This window comes from Diadema setosum, chromosome 11 (genome assembly GCF_964275005.1).
Source record: "Diadema setosum chromosome 11, eeDiaSeto1, whole genome shotgun sequence".
NCBI classification, from domain to species: Eukaryota; Metazoa; Echinodermata; class Echinoidea; order Diadematoida; family Diadematidae; genus Diadema; species Diadema setosum.
The window spans coordinates 9,365,343-9,383,862 of NC_092695.1; the positions used below are offsets into that span (position 1 = coordinate 9,365,343).

General features: G+C 39.2%; 1 protein-coding gene across 1 annotated transcript in view; it reads right to left on the reverse strand.

The window, feature by feature from the left end:
* LOC140235064 (sodium- and chloride-dependent glycine transporter 1-like) overlaps positions 1-18,520 on the reverse strand; it is an 89,933-nt gene that overhangs the window by 19,505 nt on the left and 51,908 nt on the right. Inside the window, exon 6 of the mRNA XM_072315101.1 lies at positions 17,332-17,466. Within this exon, the coding sequence (XP_072171202.1) occupies positions 17,332-17,466 (135 nt within the window). The remainder of the gene's footprint in view (positions 1-17,331; positions 17,467-18,520) is intronic.

Below are 18,520 nucleotides of genomic sequence, written 5' to 3' on the forward strand. Positions count from 1 at the left end.
ACTTCTCAGGATGCCAACAATTCAGATATAAAGATTTCAGCGGGCCAATCAGGCCACCAGGGGGAAAAAAAAATGAGCATTAAGCAAAGAATATTCTCCACATTGGTGTTCTATACCGTGGCAAAGGGCCCCCCAAAAAACCTCAAAATTTCATCATTTTGCTTGTTGAATACCACCAGCATGACTCTCTTGTCAAAAGCTCGTGGCATTATTAAGCGTTGGTCATGGTGGTATCAGACAACAAAGTTCTAAAGAGTGTTGAGGTGAATCGGAGGTTGTATCATTTCTGACAGTTTTATTTCATCTGATGATTTACAGGGTTTGGACTGCAATGTTGACATTATGTCTCACATCCATTAAAGTTTGGATTTGTTTCAGTGTCAGCTGATAAATAATAACCCTTGGAATATGCATTTATCGAAGTGCCATGTGACAAATTTTCCTATGAATAAAGACACAGTTTAACATTTTGGAGGCTGAATTCAAAAAAAAAAATTGTAGAACTTGCCTGACTGGGCTCCAAGATGACGTTATCTCATGTTAAAAACAGTTTCCTCTGACACTATCGAGGTAAATGTTATTCCAAGTTTTAAAAAAAAAGAGTTTCCTCTAACGCTAAGGTAAATTCCCTACCCAGTAAGCTGCGATTCACATCATTCAACCCCATCCTCCCATATGCACTTAGTCTCTGTTTTCAAGTTTTATTAGTATCTGTCTGTCACTTTTCTTTAATGCTTTTAAAAACAGCCTCCTCTTCTTCTTTTATATTCCTACTTTTTGTTTTAATGATTTATTGACATCTTCTTATACATCTTTAAAACATTTTGACATTCATACTGTGATCTTTAGAATCATAAATCTATCACACATGGTGAATTACAGGGGACAATTGTGCAAATATTGATCCAACTCCTTGAATTTACAGATTGTAAGAGCCTCTACCCTGCGGGAATGAAGCTGATCATAATAAAGTGTAGATGACACTGAGGGTACTGGATGCAATAGGCTCCAAACAATGCACTGCATTAATCCAGCCAGTTGAATCATGGGACTATAAAAAAAAAAAAAAAACAAAAAAAAAAAAACAAACAAACAAACAAACAAACAAAAAAAAAAACACATTTACACACTGCGTGAAACACAATATAACCAAAGTTTGAAAAAAAAGGTAAAGAAAACAAAAAGTGAGATGGACAGATTTTGAACTCGTGAAGGTGATACTTTTGTGTCTACACACAAGAATTGCCAGTTTTCACAGCTCGTTTCAATAACAGATTTTTGAAAACCATTGTATTGGGATATACGGGCCCAGTGACTTTTGGATAACAAAATTTGGCCCAGTGAAACGAGAAGCACAATATGCTGGTGAAATTGTCGAAGATTAGACTTCCACATGGTGTAGAAGGAAGGCTGCGAAGATTTAGAGGAATGGTTTAATATTCAGTGGAGATGAGGATTGGGCTTTTGACTTTCTGCAAGATACTAAGAAACCACATATGAAATAGCACAGAGCATACCATTCTAAGAGGAAGTCAAAGTTTATTAGATGAATCTTGGTTTTGAAATGGCCGAGACATCCAAAAACAGATTTAAACAAAGTAATTGTAATGAAAGGTGGGTCCCACCTTTCGTTAGGACTGCTCAGGTTTGGATATCTCAGCCATTTCAAAACCAATTTTCATCAAATAAACAATGAATTCCTCTTGTAGTTACATGCTCTTTCAAATTTCATTAGAGATCTCTCATAATCTCACCAAAAGATGTGAGAAACCTGAAGTTAGGATTCAACCAAAACTACACAATTTCTTTAATCCATCAGTTCAAGAAGAGTTTTCCACAGAAATTATCATCTTCTAAATTGTTAAATTGTCACCTCTAAATTTAACTGCCTGTATCATATTCAAGGAATATTACATGGCACTTGTTGAGATTAATTTACCAGACCGAAAATCAGAAAGGATATATTTTTAATGTCAATTAGAGAGAAAAAAAACAGGAAGTGCAATCTTTGTTGCTGTTGCCAATTTAAGATTGAAAGGTAAGTTTACTGGGCATTAGGGTTTCAAAATTATGGTGGCCTTGAAGTACACTCGATGACAGGTCATGTGCGCCGTGAGTTTTGCGACCAGGTCGCGAAATTCACGATTTGGGACGCCAAGTTCGTGACCCGGGACGCGAATTTCGTGACTGGGGACACAAACTTGGCGACCGGGGACACAAATTTGGCAACTGGGGACACAAAATTCGCATCCTGTGGTCACGACCACAGGAAGCGAATTTTGCGTCCCCAGTCACCACATTCGTGTCCCGGGTCATGAAATTCGCGTCCCGAGTCATGAACTTGGCGTCCCAAATCACGAATTTCGTGACCCCTGGTCGCAAAATTCACGGCGCTCATGACCTGTTGTCGAGCGCACTTCAGGGCCACCATACAAAATGCTGCAGGATATACAATAGCACCCTTCTTTCTCCAGATGGAAGGGGAAACACTTGGGTGAGCATGACTATCATTCTGTTTTCAGCTGTGTGACAGGGGGGTTCGAGCATTTCAAATAGCCTCATGCCTCAGTGGTGAGGTAAGTGGCAAGAATCCAATTACCACAGTTTTTATCACCACAGACTATAACCAACATCGACTGGAGAATTCATTATCATGAGCCGAGCATTATTCTTCTGTACACAAAACTGCCAGATTGATGCACACCTTAAAGGAGACCTCCGGATGATTTTTAAATTTTTACATTTGAACAACTATAAATTAGTTAAACTGAGGACAGAGTTTCAGAATTTGTGATAATTGGGATGAAGAATAAGAATATTTTCAAAATTTAGAACAAATTGCAATGAACAAGGATGATGACATGGCAGAGTCACCATAAGAATGCATGAGTTGGGGCTCCAGGAAGCAGAACAAAAGAAGAAGGCATGCATAGATTATACACAGGTGAACTCGCAAGCAAACAGTATTGTAATGGAATTACACTGCTACATTTCTGAAATATGTGAACCTTCTATGTCATCATCCTTGTTCAGTGTAATTTGTTTAAGGTTTTTCAAAGTATTGTTTTTCTGCTCAAGAACCATGATAAATTCCAGAGATCTATACATGGAGTTGTCGATTTATGTACTACATGATGTGAAATTATGAAAATCGTCTGGAATGTCCCTTTAATTTCCCCATTAGTTTCAGGATAGGTCACAGTCTTCATATTGGCCACTTGAATAGGAGGATAGCAGAGAGATTATCCCGCATTGAGAGAGAGAGTTCAATTCTTGAACACGGACCGAAATGTATGGATGCTTGAATGACCACAAAATATTTGGGTATGATCTAACTATCAGTTATCATTTGATTATGTGCACATTTTTACTGTTGATCACCTAACTGCATCAATACCCCCCCCCCCCATCATAATCAATGCTAAAATCACAATTCACTTTTTGTTGTTAACATCACTATTAAATGTAGACCCTGGTTATGAACACACACATACTTCACATCTAAAGAAGATTAAACTCCTGAATTCCTTGTCCAAGATAATTGATCAACAAATAAAACAAGAGACCCACAGGGTCTAGCGCTCACCTGAGTATCGAAAGTTCACCTTTCACACAGTCACTAATCTAAATTATTCACAGCTCTACAAAAATTTGACCAGGCATTCTCAAGTTGAAGATGAAAATGTACACTAAGGGCCCAAATTTTTTAAGATTCCTTAATTTGGGGGGATTGGGGCCCCCTGGGGCACTCTGGGTGGGGCATGGTGCCCATTTTGATAAATTGAGATCCTGACCCCCTAGGGATGCTACCTGCCAAGTTTGACGAAAATCCATTGACATGAGGTTTTCAGAAGATGAAAATGTACAATTCAGGCCCCCATTTGGACTTTTCCAACCCCAATGCTACCTGCCAAGTTTGATGAAAATCGGTCTTGGGGTTTTCAAGAAGAAGATGAAAATGTAAAAAGTTTACACACGACGGACGACGGACGATGCACGGCGCATGCCGGATGAAGGGCGATCGCAATAGCTCACTTGAGCCTTTGGCTCAGGTGAGCTAAAAAAAGAGAAAGAAAGAAAAAAAAAGAAAGAAAGAAAGAAAGAAAGAAAGAAAGAAAGAAAGATGCTTCAGTGAGACTGCATGCATGAGAGCACCAAATGCACCAAATGCAATTCCTCCCGCTGATACGCAAACAAATAGAGAAGTAAATGAGCTTATCTTGCAGTTGTATTATTGCTCCCTTAGATTACTCAAATGAAATTCCTGCAGATCAAAACCCCAGAGATTAAATGTCAATAGATGCCGTTATGATTGTACCTCCTTGATGCACAAGACATACCACACACAATGGATTCTCGAGAACAGGGGACCAAAAATTTCACCAATCACAAAGTGGACACTTGAAATCTCTTTTTCCTTCCTTCTATCAACTTAGGTTTGCCTTCACTCAACCCACATGTGTATGAAGGTGAACTTGTCCTTTAATATTCAAAAAGAATGTGGCCCTAAACAACACAAGTGTAACACAACACTTCTGTGAGCAACACCACCTAAATCTAAAATTCTGCAAACATACGTGTAAATGAAAATGAGTAAATGAGTCCAATTAGAAAAAGATGTCAAACATCCTTCACTATGACCCTTGCACTGCATCTACAAACATTTTTGGTGTGGAACAACATTTTAAACTTTCAGCTTTGACATGATGTAATAATTAAGACAGTGAAAGAAGTGTAGGCCTACATATGTCTCCAAAAATTCACTCATTTACAATGAAAAATCAAGTCATAGATTATATTTTTAATCAACTCCAAAAAGACTAAAAAATACAACATGCAGTAAGTACTCAATGGCAATGCAGATGCTGAAGATGTGTCTCAAAACATTAGAGAAAGAGAGAGAGAGAGAGAGAGAGAGAGAGAGAGAAAAAAAAAAGAAGAAATGAACATCATGACCAAGCCTTTGTTCAATAGGGAGTCAGCTGCATCTTTCTCTAAAATACTCTGGCTGTATTGTCCACTGATTTTGGCATGATAATCTGCATGAAACTGTACACTGCTCCTACACATAGAACCCAGTGCCACTTTTTTTTTTTGTTCTCAATCCAGTCAATGTGTTCCACTAGTATTGGATGTGCATCAAAGATGAGTGCACATGAGTCCTACCACTTCTGTCGAGTTCTGGCTATTTTGTTGTATACTGCAAAAGTTGAAATTTTCATAAAATTCCTTGTACTGAGCTGGGTGGGATGAGTTTTGTGTGATTTCTATTCCAATGAATCACAGATAAATGTTTATTATATCACACGTATAGCTAGCAACCTGCCTCTGTTGTGCTTTTTTTGTGCGTGTCAAGTAAAATGGACAAAAATTTTTCATTTTACAGCCATAATCTGTACGAGATGCACCCTCCTACTGTAAAAGTGGAAATTTTCGCGGTGTTGAAATTTTCGCGCATTTCGCGCAACCAGAAACTAGCGCGAAAATAAAAACATGCGAATATTTTTGCTTGTCATACGTTTCTGTGCGTGAGGTCTTGATTCCGCGGAATTGAAAACACGCGAAACTCTTCTGACCCGGCCTAGCGCGAAAAATTAGTCGCGCGAAAATATCCACTTTTACAGTATTACGTAGTGATGGAGCAAAGTTGAGACGTCCCTGAAGAGTAAAATGCCATCAAACATGAGATGAAAATCACCAAGTCCCGTCAAAAATAGCAGGCAGAGAATACAATGACTTTTGAGTGCACCCGTAACCATGGCGATGTTCTGATGAAGGTAAAGTGCTTAGTACTGTATCTACGTAGCTTGAGCTAATTCCAATTAATTATCCATAGTGTGCGATCACCTGGGCAGGCCCACTGAGTCACCATTTACTTACACACACACAAACACAAACACAAACAAACAAACAAACACACAGGCAGGCAGGCAAACAAATACACACGAACGACAGATCATGTGACATGAGAATTATGGTCATGTGGTATGTCTTCCATGTTGTTGTTTTCTACTTCTTCTTCTTCTTCTTTTCGTCAGTGACCATAGCTCCTTCATGCCCGTCTACCCAAGTCATGGAAGTATAGCACATCACATGACGGACTGTACCATCCACATTCAAAATTTGAATGTGACAAGGAGTTTGCATTTTCTTTTCTGTTCAGACTCTCGAAGTTTTTCATCACACAGAGTGTAAAAACCCGAGACAATCTAGGTCCTGTTTTCGATATATATACTGTAGTCCCATATGAAGAAAACTGGACAGATTGTACAGTACAAAATGGCATTAAACATTCACATTAGTTCGGAAGAATATACATGAGGTGTAACACAGTTTAATTGACTCTGCCACACCTTTGGTACATAACAAACCAGACACATGTACTAATCAGTCTACAGCATTCACAGACAGCACAAAACGTGATACATGTATTATACTGCAGAAATGTGAATATGTCATTATGAGTACATGTATGCACATGAATGTCTGCCGCAAGTGGCAGATAAACATGCTGAGTATGTACATCCAAATAGAATCGATGCATCCCTTTTCTGATTACATACAACCAAGCATAATACCAGTATTCAAATCTTCTCTTACATTCATATTTCCGGTACGCACGATGACTTACATATGTATACAACATATGTAAAATACTACTTCATACACATTGTACCTCATATTCTCAAACACAATGCATTTACATTATTACATCTTTAAAAACAAATCTTTTCCATAACACAGTTTATATTAACACATACACTCAAGATAGCGATATTACTTATTGTGTGCATCATTACATCATCACAAGACATTGACATACTGTTCAATACTTTGTTGTGGACTTACGACAAATTTGCTAAGGTGGGACCCTCTCGGGTAAAGCAATGAAAAGCCTGCGGGAAGTCTGCGCTTGAGAGAAATCGAAAGTCAACGCGACTTCCCCAAGCGACCGACGGCTGGATACAAAGAAACAAGATTAGAATGGAGGAGAGAGATGGCTCATTTACATAGATGTCAGCGTTACCATGGAAATCATGAAGGATCGTTAAGAAACACATTTCACAGACTACTGCATCCTTCCCCACACATCTTCCACAGGCAAAACTTTGGGCAGATTAAAAAAAAAAAATAAAAAAAAAAATAAGGGGGGGGGGAGAGAGGTTTGTAGCTGGTATAAACTGTTGAATTTTTCCCCTCGAGTGACACATAAATAAATTCATAAATGTGCAGGCATGTTCTATCATTCCCTACAAGAGGCACAGTTATGGACCGTTTTTGTAAAATACTTTTTTTGTAGGTAACATACACCTTTACAACAAGCTACGCCAAGTATACTGCAATGCCTCTACTGTTTGAAATGTTTGAAACTCATCTTAAGCTTGTTTAGTTCAATCGAAAAGTCCCTGTAATTCAATCAATCAAGGCACTTCGATCCACAGCGACTTCAAGCGGTATCTTGCTTTATCAGCATTATTACTTGACATTATTATTACTATTCTACAAAAGCCAGATCTCAGGATGCCATGACTGATGGAAGCAGGGCTCTGTTCTTACAAATTTTACAAAACGTCACATTAAAACTTGCCATACCAACGGCCAATCAGCTTCCGCAATTTCTGCTTGTTGCCATGACAGATGATCATAGTTCCATCTCTGTGCCCGACTCTAGGGAAGACTGGTATGAATGCCAAACCACTGGTTTATGTTCCTTATCGATTACAATTATGTAAAGCCTGCACATAACGATGGGGCCGTTCACACAAGCACACAAGTTGGTTCCAATCACATTTTCAATATCATTCTCATCTGACACTTTTGTGGGGAGCAAATCCAGTTTTGTTTTGAGGAAGAATCACTTTTTGGCAATATTCAGATGATGAATGACTTGCAACCCCAGTCAAAAACTACATCAACACATCATATGGCAGGTCATCATTTGTGATATTTTTGATTTACGTTCACACATATCAAAGAGAGACAGATAGGCAGAAGAAACAGAAACTGAAGTACTTGATGCCAATTTAGATGTTTCAATCTAACAATTTCTGTGTGAACAGCTCGTGTGTATGTGATTCAATGCTTGGCCTTCCATATTTCAGTAATACAATACACTTTATAAAAAGTTTGGAATACTGAATAAGTTCAATGGTACCTCCTCCATTCTTTCTCACAATTTCACTCTTGAATAACTTTCCAAACCCTTCACTTTTAAAAAACCAGATTCCATGGACCAAAATCATTGAAGGAAAAAACTTCACGCTTTATACACAGGAACACTTTTGACTTCAAATTTCAGAAACAGTACACCAGCAGATATGCCGTGAAATATGCGTGTTTTGAGAGCCTTTTACAAACAGCAACTGCTTACTTTCCCTCTGGCCTGCTTTATTTTGTAAAGTTGAAATCAAAGGGAGTTGAGAATGTGAATCAATTCTCCAAGAATATGCTGCAGTACATGTCACTGTACACATGACTTTAGAGCATTTAAGAATATGACATGAAGACTGAATTCTCCAAAATCGAAGGAAATTTACCACATTTGCTAATTGCACAAAAGTCTCTGTGGAATATTTCTCTAAAGGTGGCACTTGATCTCAAAGTGGCCAGAGAGAGTAAGCAGATTTTTATGATAATCCTAAAGAATGCCACTTATTTTTTCCTTGGAAATGCCCTCTAGGAAGTTGGACAGTTGTGAATTTGCTAGCTGTGACACTTATAAAACAGTATAAAAGAAAATTACTATTTTCAATTCTGAGAGAATGACAAACTTTTCATAAAACTTTTAGAAATTTGCTGTGCTATTCTTTTTGAGCACAAATTGTCCACAAAATTACAAGCTGATCCACTCTGAGAAATTTGGAAATGTAGATTGATCACAACTGCACAATCCCTTCAAGTCTATTTGGCTTTCCAATCACATTCGAATCGGCATTCTAAAGAGATGTAAGGCTCTCCCACTTTTTCAGATTTGAAATACTGCAAACTGTATAACAAAACAAGTTGTGTCACTCCTTCATCTGCAATTTTAAGTGCAGTATTCCCATCTGAGTTTTTTCTTCTTTTGTCTATTTTATTAAACTAAAGGTACCTCTGTGAGAATGTCACGGAATGGACAATCTACTGCCTTTACTTTTGTTTCAACTTGTAGAATTGTGAAACCAGCAATTGATACAGCTTCTGTCAGTGACATAGGGGCAGCTCATATTCAAACTGGTAAAGTTAGACCACTGTTACCTTTGGACCTAAAGTTTATGTTTGCAATGAGAGATTTTTTTTTTTTTTTTTTTTTTGGGGGGGGGGGGAGGCTTTTATGACCGACTTTGCATTTTCTCTTTTTCAAAATTCAATGGGACACACACAAAAGAGGCTGTGAAGCTCTGTGAAGTATTGTAGCTTGATGCAATTTCAGCAATTCTATTCAAGAAACAGACAATTCAATGCAGTGCATCTCGCCATTATCAAGGAGGAAGGGTGTGCTGTATAGAAATGACATTTTATAGTCACACCATCATTTTGATGGAATGAATGGGCCTGACTTATTATGGCCTGAATTCACAAAGGTGGTACAATCTTTAAACCATGGACAATTTGTATGGAGCGCCAAGTGTCGCATGGTCTATTTCGTTATGAAATCAGTCAATTTGTTGATGAAATGATAATTTCGCCCAGCAAAATAACATTTTGTCGACTACATGATCATTTCATTAATGAAATGAATATTTCGTCAATGAATTAGTCATTTCTTCAACGAAATGACTGATTTCGTAATGAAACAAGCCATGCGACACTATGTCCATAGTTTAAACCATGGTTTCAATTGTACCACCTTCGTGAATTCGGGCCCAATGGGTTGAACATGAGCCACAGTGTGTTTGAAGGCTGATGACAAAAGATCAGACCGGTATATGGAGTATAGACTGGTGCCAGTATGGAAGACTTACTCCAGCAGAGCGTGCTTCCCAACTCGTAAACATGACACCACCATTCTCGCAGTCACACAACACCGTGACGTCTTCACGAGCTCAAGACGGAGATAGGGCTCAGTGTTTCGTTTTGGTTTTTTTCCTGCACGTGAGGCAGACTTAACGACCTGTGGGGTTTCGACAAGAATTTATTCTTATATAAACATGAATGAGGAGGAGGAGCCCACTGTTTTCGAAAACAGGCAACAGATTTCCCAGACAAGATCTGAAGACAGACTCACGCCGCCAACTGCCTCTTCAAAGGGACTAATTGGAGTCCCAATCACATATGAAAAATTAGAGAATGCTGACTCCTTGAGTCTCAAGCTCGTGAAGACACACAGACATTCTTCTTTTTTTTTCTTTAACTTGTACCTGAGGCCGAGCATAATGATATAATCTTCGAAAAAGTTAAGTCATACATACACAAACAGAAACAACAACAAGTTTTCTGGTCTCGTGTCTGACAGTGAAATAAAATTCATGAAGGACATGCAATGATAAAGCAGCTGTTAAAAAAATGCTGTTAAATGTTGCTTAGGTGGGTTATTCCTTTTTTTATTTTCAATTTCTTTTTGTTTGTTCTTAAAAGCCAGCCACATGCAACTGATCAAAACACATCCATCCCAGAAAAAAAAAAAAAAAAAAAATGCCTTTGGCACCCTTCGGGCAGAGGCATAAAAAGAACAAACAGCATGTCTTTTTTTCTACTGAAGCAGCTTGCAGTAGACTTTTCATTCAGAGGCAGCAGGGCAAGTGAATGACTGGTGTAATTTTGGCATGTAAGAAAATGCTGTTTAACACGAAGAAACATTTCTTGGACATGAGGAAAGAGAAAGAGCATGTAGGGAATCGCTATACAGTAACAGAAGTTAAGGGAAACACCCAGTGCAGAGCACAAACACTTCTTTGAGTCATTCACATTCACATGCAATTTCTAAGTCAGGAACAACAACAAGAATAACCAATTTTCTCTTCTTCGTGTACAGACTACAGTGTTGAAACAATCTATGCCATGCTCATTCATCAGAGGTCATTGAAGGCTACTGTGTCTCAAACTGTAGACAAATTTCTTGTCAGACACATGAACTCGCCAAACTGGATTTTCTTCTTTTTTTCGGGGGGGGGGGGGGGGGGGGGCTATTTTATTGACCTGATCAACTGCTGGGTTTGCAATGCAATGAGACACATTCTTTTTTCCAGAAATTCATATCTCATTTCATTCGTTTCTACTGTCTTTGAATCTTTTCACCGACAATAGCTCCCAAATTTCACCGACAATAGCTCCCAAATTTCACAAAGGCAAGTGGAATTATTTTAACACTGTAATATATACAAGCGCCTAAACATGTCGAAGTCAGAAGTACTTCCATACATATTTGGTGTAAAACCATACATTTATAGCAAAATTGACTTTGTGCAAATGTTATTCATTCATAATTGTAGGGGTTTGTGAGAACTTTGTACAACTTTCTGTTTCTCCACTTACCTGATGCTCAACACGCTTCACAAGTGTAACTAGTTCTATGACACTGCATTTCAGCATTTCCACAAATATTTTCATGTTTGCATTTATTCTGCTGCTGCTGCTGTTGCTGTTATTTCTACTGCCACTACTACTACTTCTACTTTACATCTACAACTACAAACTACTATTTTTGCCAACAACTAATTGCTACTTCTGACACTACTTCTACTTCTACTGCTGATGTTCCTACTTGCTGTTGTACAACTGTTGCAAACTTTCATTTGTGCATTAAAGATTTACAATGTATGTGGGTGTATGTGTGCTTGTGAACTGCATGTGCATATGTGTGTGTGTGTGTGTTATTAGGACATACAGTGTATTATCACTGTCACAGTTTAAGTGAGATCATTGAGGTAAATACTGCAAAATTATGTAAATTTTGTCTTGAAGTGTATGTGTTTGTTTTTTGTTTTTTGTTACCCATTACATATTGATTATCATGTGTATGACTTCCATGAAATGAATACAAATCACTGAAAAAAAAAAAAGTGTGTTTATGTGCTTGTGTAGATGTGGGCATGTAGTGGCATTACATATCTTGGAAGATTACTGCCACTGAAATAGTACTATAACTGATGTATTCTGTAATTCTTCTGTAAATTTCCTTTTCATAACTTCTTTCCCCGTAGCAGTCCTAAAACTTTTCATCAGTTTCACACAACAAAGCAAAATCTGGCATATTATGCAAACCAAATTTCATTCATGAGACTCTAAGTGAAATGCTAGCAAGTACATAAAATAAATTCTTTGCAGGGTGATGGCACCACACACCCATCCCCAGCTTACTTAACAAATTTAGAATCTATGGGTAACCTACTCCCCCCCCCCCAAGCACTTAAAAAATCACTGCTATTCATTTCTCCCTGCTCCTATGAAATGCTTCCTATATCTGGAATCTTATTTGCATCCTTGAGGCGTTTTCTTTGTCTAGCAAGCATTGGGCACGTTTTCTGGCTGTCCAGGACAATAAGACAATTTTTCTGAATATATGAGTAGACTAGTCTATTGATCTAGATTACAATTTTTAAGGAGCAAGGCCATGCAAACATACACAGTCATGAAATACTTTAGGCTCCAGACATAGCTAGCCTTGCACACAACTTCTGAATGAAAGGAAGGTACAGGTACGTGCGACACCAAACAACACGACATAACAATGAAATAGAATAGAGAAAACACATAACGAACTGTAAAGGTCAACATTCAAAGTTTCACAAGCCTGTTTTCATTTTTTTTTTTCAAAATAAAGGGCGTTTCGGACCAGTGTCTGATAAAGAGCACAACAAGAGACCCGGGGGTCACGCGCTCACCTGAGTATCGCAAGTTCACCATCCATGCATTCTTGCAGATTCTTACCTGAGAACATTGGAAACTTATGGTGGGGATAGCTTTGAGAATGGGGGCATGGTGTCCATTTACATATTCCACCACACCGGTAAAAATACCTGCCAAGTACACTGTACTTTATAGAATGTTGGATTACGTAGCTTGGGAAAAAAGACTTAAAGCCCTATCACTTTTGATTAGAACTAGAAAAAATAATATTGAATATTCATTAATTTAGGAGGTGTGGACCCCCTGGGGCCCCCAAGGAAAGCATGGTGCCCATTCAAACACTTTGAGATCTTATCCCTATGGGAATGCTACTTGACAAGTCGGGTGAAAATCCATTATATTGTTTTCAGCAAGAAGACAAAAATTTAGGCTCACATTTGGACCCCCCCCCCCCCATCCCATCCTGCTTCCTTGGGTCCCAAGGGGGTGGGGGGGGGGGAGGAGGGCACCCCTGATTGTCCCATGAACAAATTTGAAACAACAGTCATCAATATACTGACTCATTGTATTAACTTAGCTCAATCAGTTTTGGTTCTAGAGAAAATTTGTAAAGAATCCTCACAGGAGGGGGGACCCCTGGGCCCCCCCCCCCCCAGGTGGGGCATGGTGCCCATTTGATGAAATTGAGATTCTATCCCCTAGGGATGCTAACTGCCAAGTTTGGTGAAAATTAGTGATAGGGTTTTCAAGAAAAAGATGAAAATTTACAATTTTGGTCCAAATTTAGGCCCCCCTGTGGCCCCCCAGGTGGGGCATGGTGCCCATTTGATGGGAATGAGATTCTTTCCCTCTAGGGATGCTACCTGCTAACTTTGGTGAAAATTCATAACTTGGCATTTTCAAGAAAAAGATGAAAATGTACAATTTGGGCCCCATTAGGACCCCTCCCCACCCCCCCCCCCCTGGGTCCCAAGGGGGACACCCCTGATTCCGCCATGAACAAACTTGACACTACAGTCATCAATGTACTAATTCATAGTATTAACTTAGCTCTATCACTTCTGGTTCTAGAGAAGAAGATTTTTAAAGATTCCTTAATTTTGGGGGGTTTGGGCCCCTCTGGGGGCTCCTCAGGTGGGGTATGGTGCCCACTTGAACAAATTGAGATCCTATCCCCCTAGGGATGCTACCTGCCAAGTTTGGTGAAAATCGGTCAAGGGGTTCTCAAGAAGAAGATGAAAATGTAAAAGTTTACGCACGACGGACGACGCACGCCGAACGAAGAGCGATCGCAATAGCTCACTTGAGCCTTTGGCTCAGGTGAGCTAAAAAGCCACTGAGCTGTTTTGTGTTTTGTTTAATAAACACTAGATACAGGGCCCAGAACACAGTGGTCATTTGCTAGGCTTTATAGCAATTTGCTTACGAGCTTTGGGGAAGCCATATATGGAATTGGCAATAAAAAATAATTTATGCTGTATTATGTAGAATTTCAACCAGGCATACTGCGAGATATTTCTTTTCAAAGCAAGGAACTATCATGTCGAACTGGCTCAACCTGTTTGGTCTCAAGTTGGAGTGCATGTGACATTTGCTATATTTTGAATAAACTATAAAGATTACACCTTCTTTTCCTTCAATGCAATACAGCTCTTGCCATGCAAATTCAGGAGTGTGTGTAATTTGGTTCACAGACTTTATATTTACATTTTATTTGTACTTTCATGATTCACTATAGTTTAGTACATAATAAACATATATAAACAAGATATATCATTTCCAGATTTTCATTTTGAATGATCAATTTTCTGGGGCAGGTGAATTCTGCTTGTATTCTCTATCTTTATCCTCCGCTTTCTGTTTACAAATAAAGTTGGTTTGTCCATAACAACGACTAATTGCAAATAAAAGAAGTACCTGTGGATGATGAAAGACCATTTACTGGAACCCAGTTTTAATACCAAGAATAGCACATGCTAATTTCACACACGTCTTTCATTATGTTATTCATGGAAACTCAAATATTGTTATGTTTGTGAAAGTGTTTGCCCTTGGAAACAGAAAAAAAGTAAGAAAATGATACATATATCTGGCCCAAAATTAAATCAATTTGAAACATATAAACACACACACATGAACAAAAGCAAAGTGGGATGTTCTGGGCACATAGAAAAAGAAGCATCCAGTCACGCAATGTACAGCACACAGACACATCCATGCATGCTGAAAATAACGAGGGGCTGCAGACCTTTTTTTTTTTTAACTCTTTATGTGCCATGGTGGAAAACCCCTGTGTGCCACGTTATTCTGAGACACGAAGGTAATCATGCTTTGAGAAAGAATTCTGTTTTTTCCAATTTGTATAACTTCCACAAATTTATGTTAAGATGGGCATAATAGTAGGCAAAGTTAAGGAGGAATGCCAAGCTTTGTTTCGATGTAAATTGTATGACGACTCTATTTTCAATTATTCTTTTGAATGACCAGTTGCTACATTACTCTACCGGTAAAGGCATGACTTTTGCACATTAAACCATGACAGAAACTTAGAATGTACGAGCAAATCTAGTTGGGAACATCGCTTGATAGTCGATCACCGCATAGAATGCAAGCCGTATACGAGAACAACAAAAGCACGAGAAACGCTTTCATTGTGCCGCGGGATTAGCAGTAATCAGCGGTTTATCGATCGGTCTTGGCGGCTTTGTTTGTTGAGCAGAATATGCGAAGTTGGCACACCGTCGACTGAATCGGAGGTGCGAACGTGGCACATAAAGAGTTAAAGGGGGTGGGGGGCAAGAGGGGTTAGGGGGTGTCCATCTGACTATTCCTGGAGGGGTGAAGGGGAAAACAGACCGAGGAATCTGGAGGTGTAATTGCCCCTCCCCCTTCATGGCCCAGAAGGAATGAACAGGCAGCAACGTAACAGCTCTACAAGCCAGGAGATGATTAGCCTTTTGCCAAGGCCTTCTCGCTGTATGGTGGTAAGCGAATGGGGGGGGGGGGAGCGATCGAAGCCAGCTCAGCTGAAATGGACAGCATGAGGGCCTTTTGAGATCTGATTCGCATCCTTATGTTAACCCTTTGAATAACCGACTTTGTGATTCCTGATTTCGGGAGCTAGAATCAACCAATCCGCATGTCTGTCTGCCGGAAACCCGATTTGCATACAGCAAATGCACACCACAGACCTCCATGGGTAGTCAGTGATGCATGCAAACAGGCTGGACGACCCCAAGACAGAGAATGTGGGGAGTGCGCCATTCCACTGGTCAACCAGAACCCATTAATATCATGACTATTCAGTAAGGTTCATGAGTCACGAATGATAATGTGTGAAGCAGATCTCAAAAAGGCCCTCGTGCTATTGTGTTTGGTTGGGCTCGCGAGCCCATTATAGCCATCATTCAGCAAGAAGGCCTTGACAAAAGGCTAGGAGAGGATGGACAAACATACCGGTAATTATTGTGAATTGATCAGATGTGCACATGGCTGGATAGCAGTCGCTGTGGAACTTTAAAGAAAGGACTCATAACTCTGGAATTATCTGGCAAGAACTACAAAACTCACAAGTCCTGTATCTCTTATACACACTGTGTGAACATTTTCACATGACCTTTCACACCAATATACATACCATTTATAAAGAGACAAAAAAAAAAAAAAAATAAGGATAGTATCTGTTCACCATGACTGAATTAGTTTACCAAATACAAGGTGAAAACACAGACTAATGCCGTTAAAGGAAAGACATGTAGGATTGAGTGGTAAATAAATCATTTCGGTGTTTGGGAACAGAACACATTTAACTGGCTTTGTAAATCTTACTGAAGCTCGGTTTCTGGCTTTCTCAAAATCGAGACAGATGACCTTGAAAATATGATGTACATGTACAAATACATATCTATATAATATATACATATATTCCTAAATAGTAGACAAATTTAACAGGGAATGTAAAGGTTAAAAAATAGGATTTGAATTGCACAACAATCGTAATTATGATAAGCAGTCTGCTTGTGTCTGAAAATGTTATAAATCTTTTGAACAGATGGTCTTGACAATGCTTTCCATTGCTCTCATAAATTCAAGGTCAAATGACCCGATACAACTCTTATCTGAAATGCCATTCAAGAGACAAAGTTTTGCACTCAGTTTTACTTCAGCCACTACACCGACAGCTCAGGTGGGGTAAAAAAAAAAAAAAAAAATTCTACATGCTCGTTTGGCAGGACAAGTGTGGACATTTATCTACAGCCTCAGAATAACATCAATTTTCAGCAGGTGTCCAGGAGGCCAGTAGAATTCAAGTGAGCGCTGCGATGCGGTTTATACAGGATACTCTTGCATGACAGCAAAGGTTTGATTATGCAGTCATATTCTGTTAAAGTAAAATCGCTACTATGAATTGACTTTATCGAGTTTCTCGATGAAGAGAGACAATGAATAATTTCCACATTTTTAAAGTGGCATTTACTCTGAGTGCAACAACTCCATCTCTGATGGACAATGTGGTAAACTTATGCAGCGACGGGCGGTTGTTGGAAAAATGAAAAGCCATACCTTCGCCTCCTTGAGCTTTTCGAACCTCGGCTTGATGAAGTAGAGAATGCCCTGGCCCGCCCCTTCCAGAGTGGCCCCGCGGATGAGAAGGATGAAGAGGACGAGGAAGGGGAAAGTGGCTGTGAAGTACACGACCTGGGTGATGGAGACAAAGGAGAGTCACATACATGTACATGTATGTACAAATATCGAGCCTGGTTCACACTGGGCATGCACAAGTTGAAGGAGATTTGGAAGTTTGCTAACTTTACTGACAGTAGCCTTTTGCCAAGGCCCTCCGCTGTATGGTGGCAAGCGAATGGGAGTGAACCAAATGAGCCTAGCTGAGTGCGATGGTGGCAGGGCCTTTTGAGATCTGCTTCGCATTCTTATACGTTGTCCTTTTGAATTTACCGTTTTACCTATTTTTGCTACCCAATCTACGTGTCTGTCTGCCCAAACCCAATTTGCATAGATATGATGAATGCATGCGAACATGCTGGACAATGCCAAGACAAAGGATGTGGGCAGTGCGCAATTCCATCATAATGACTGACCGTAACCTATTAATATGATTATTCAGTAGAGTTCCTGAGGACATGAATAATAATGTGTGAAGCAGATCTCAAAAAGCCAGCTGAGCTCGCTTCGCTCGCCCATTATAGCCATCATACAGCAAAAGGGCTTTGTCAAAAGGCTATACTGATGGTAGAGACTCCCAAAGGATTTCAATTTCAAGTTAGGGTCAATGCAAACCCGCTTTGTTTAGCAGTCGACTTACTTTGCATTATCAGAAAGTTTGTAAGCCATGCAAGGAGACTAGTGGTTTTACTACTTTCTTTTTTTTTTTTACATGTCACAAATCATCAACTTTTTTCATAACAGTTCCTGAAACAATGTCCTTTACAAATACTGACATAAAAACTTCTTGATTCTATCTTGATTCAACACTCACTCTTCTGTCTTTCAGTCATTAACATTATTGATTTTTATTTTTTCACCAACACACCACGCAACTTATTTAGTACAGCCCTACCTGTTTACTACTTCATTTTACATGCATGTATAAGGATCCAATCTGTGGACTTAATAGTAACAAGGTATTCCATACATATGTGCCTCGATGTTATTTCAATACTTTCAATCCAGTTGCATTAAGTAGTACATTGTAATTCTTGCCATAAGCCTGGCGCAAACTTTCTTTCTGGTT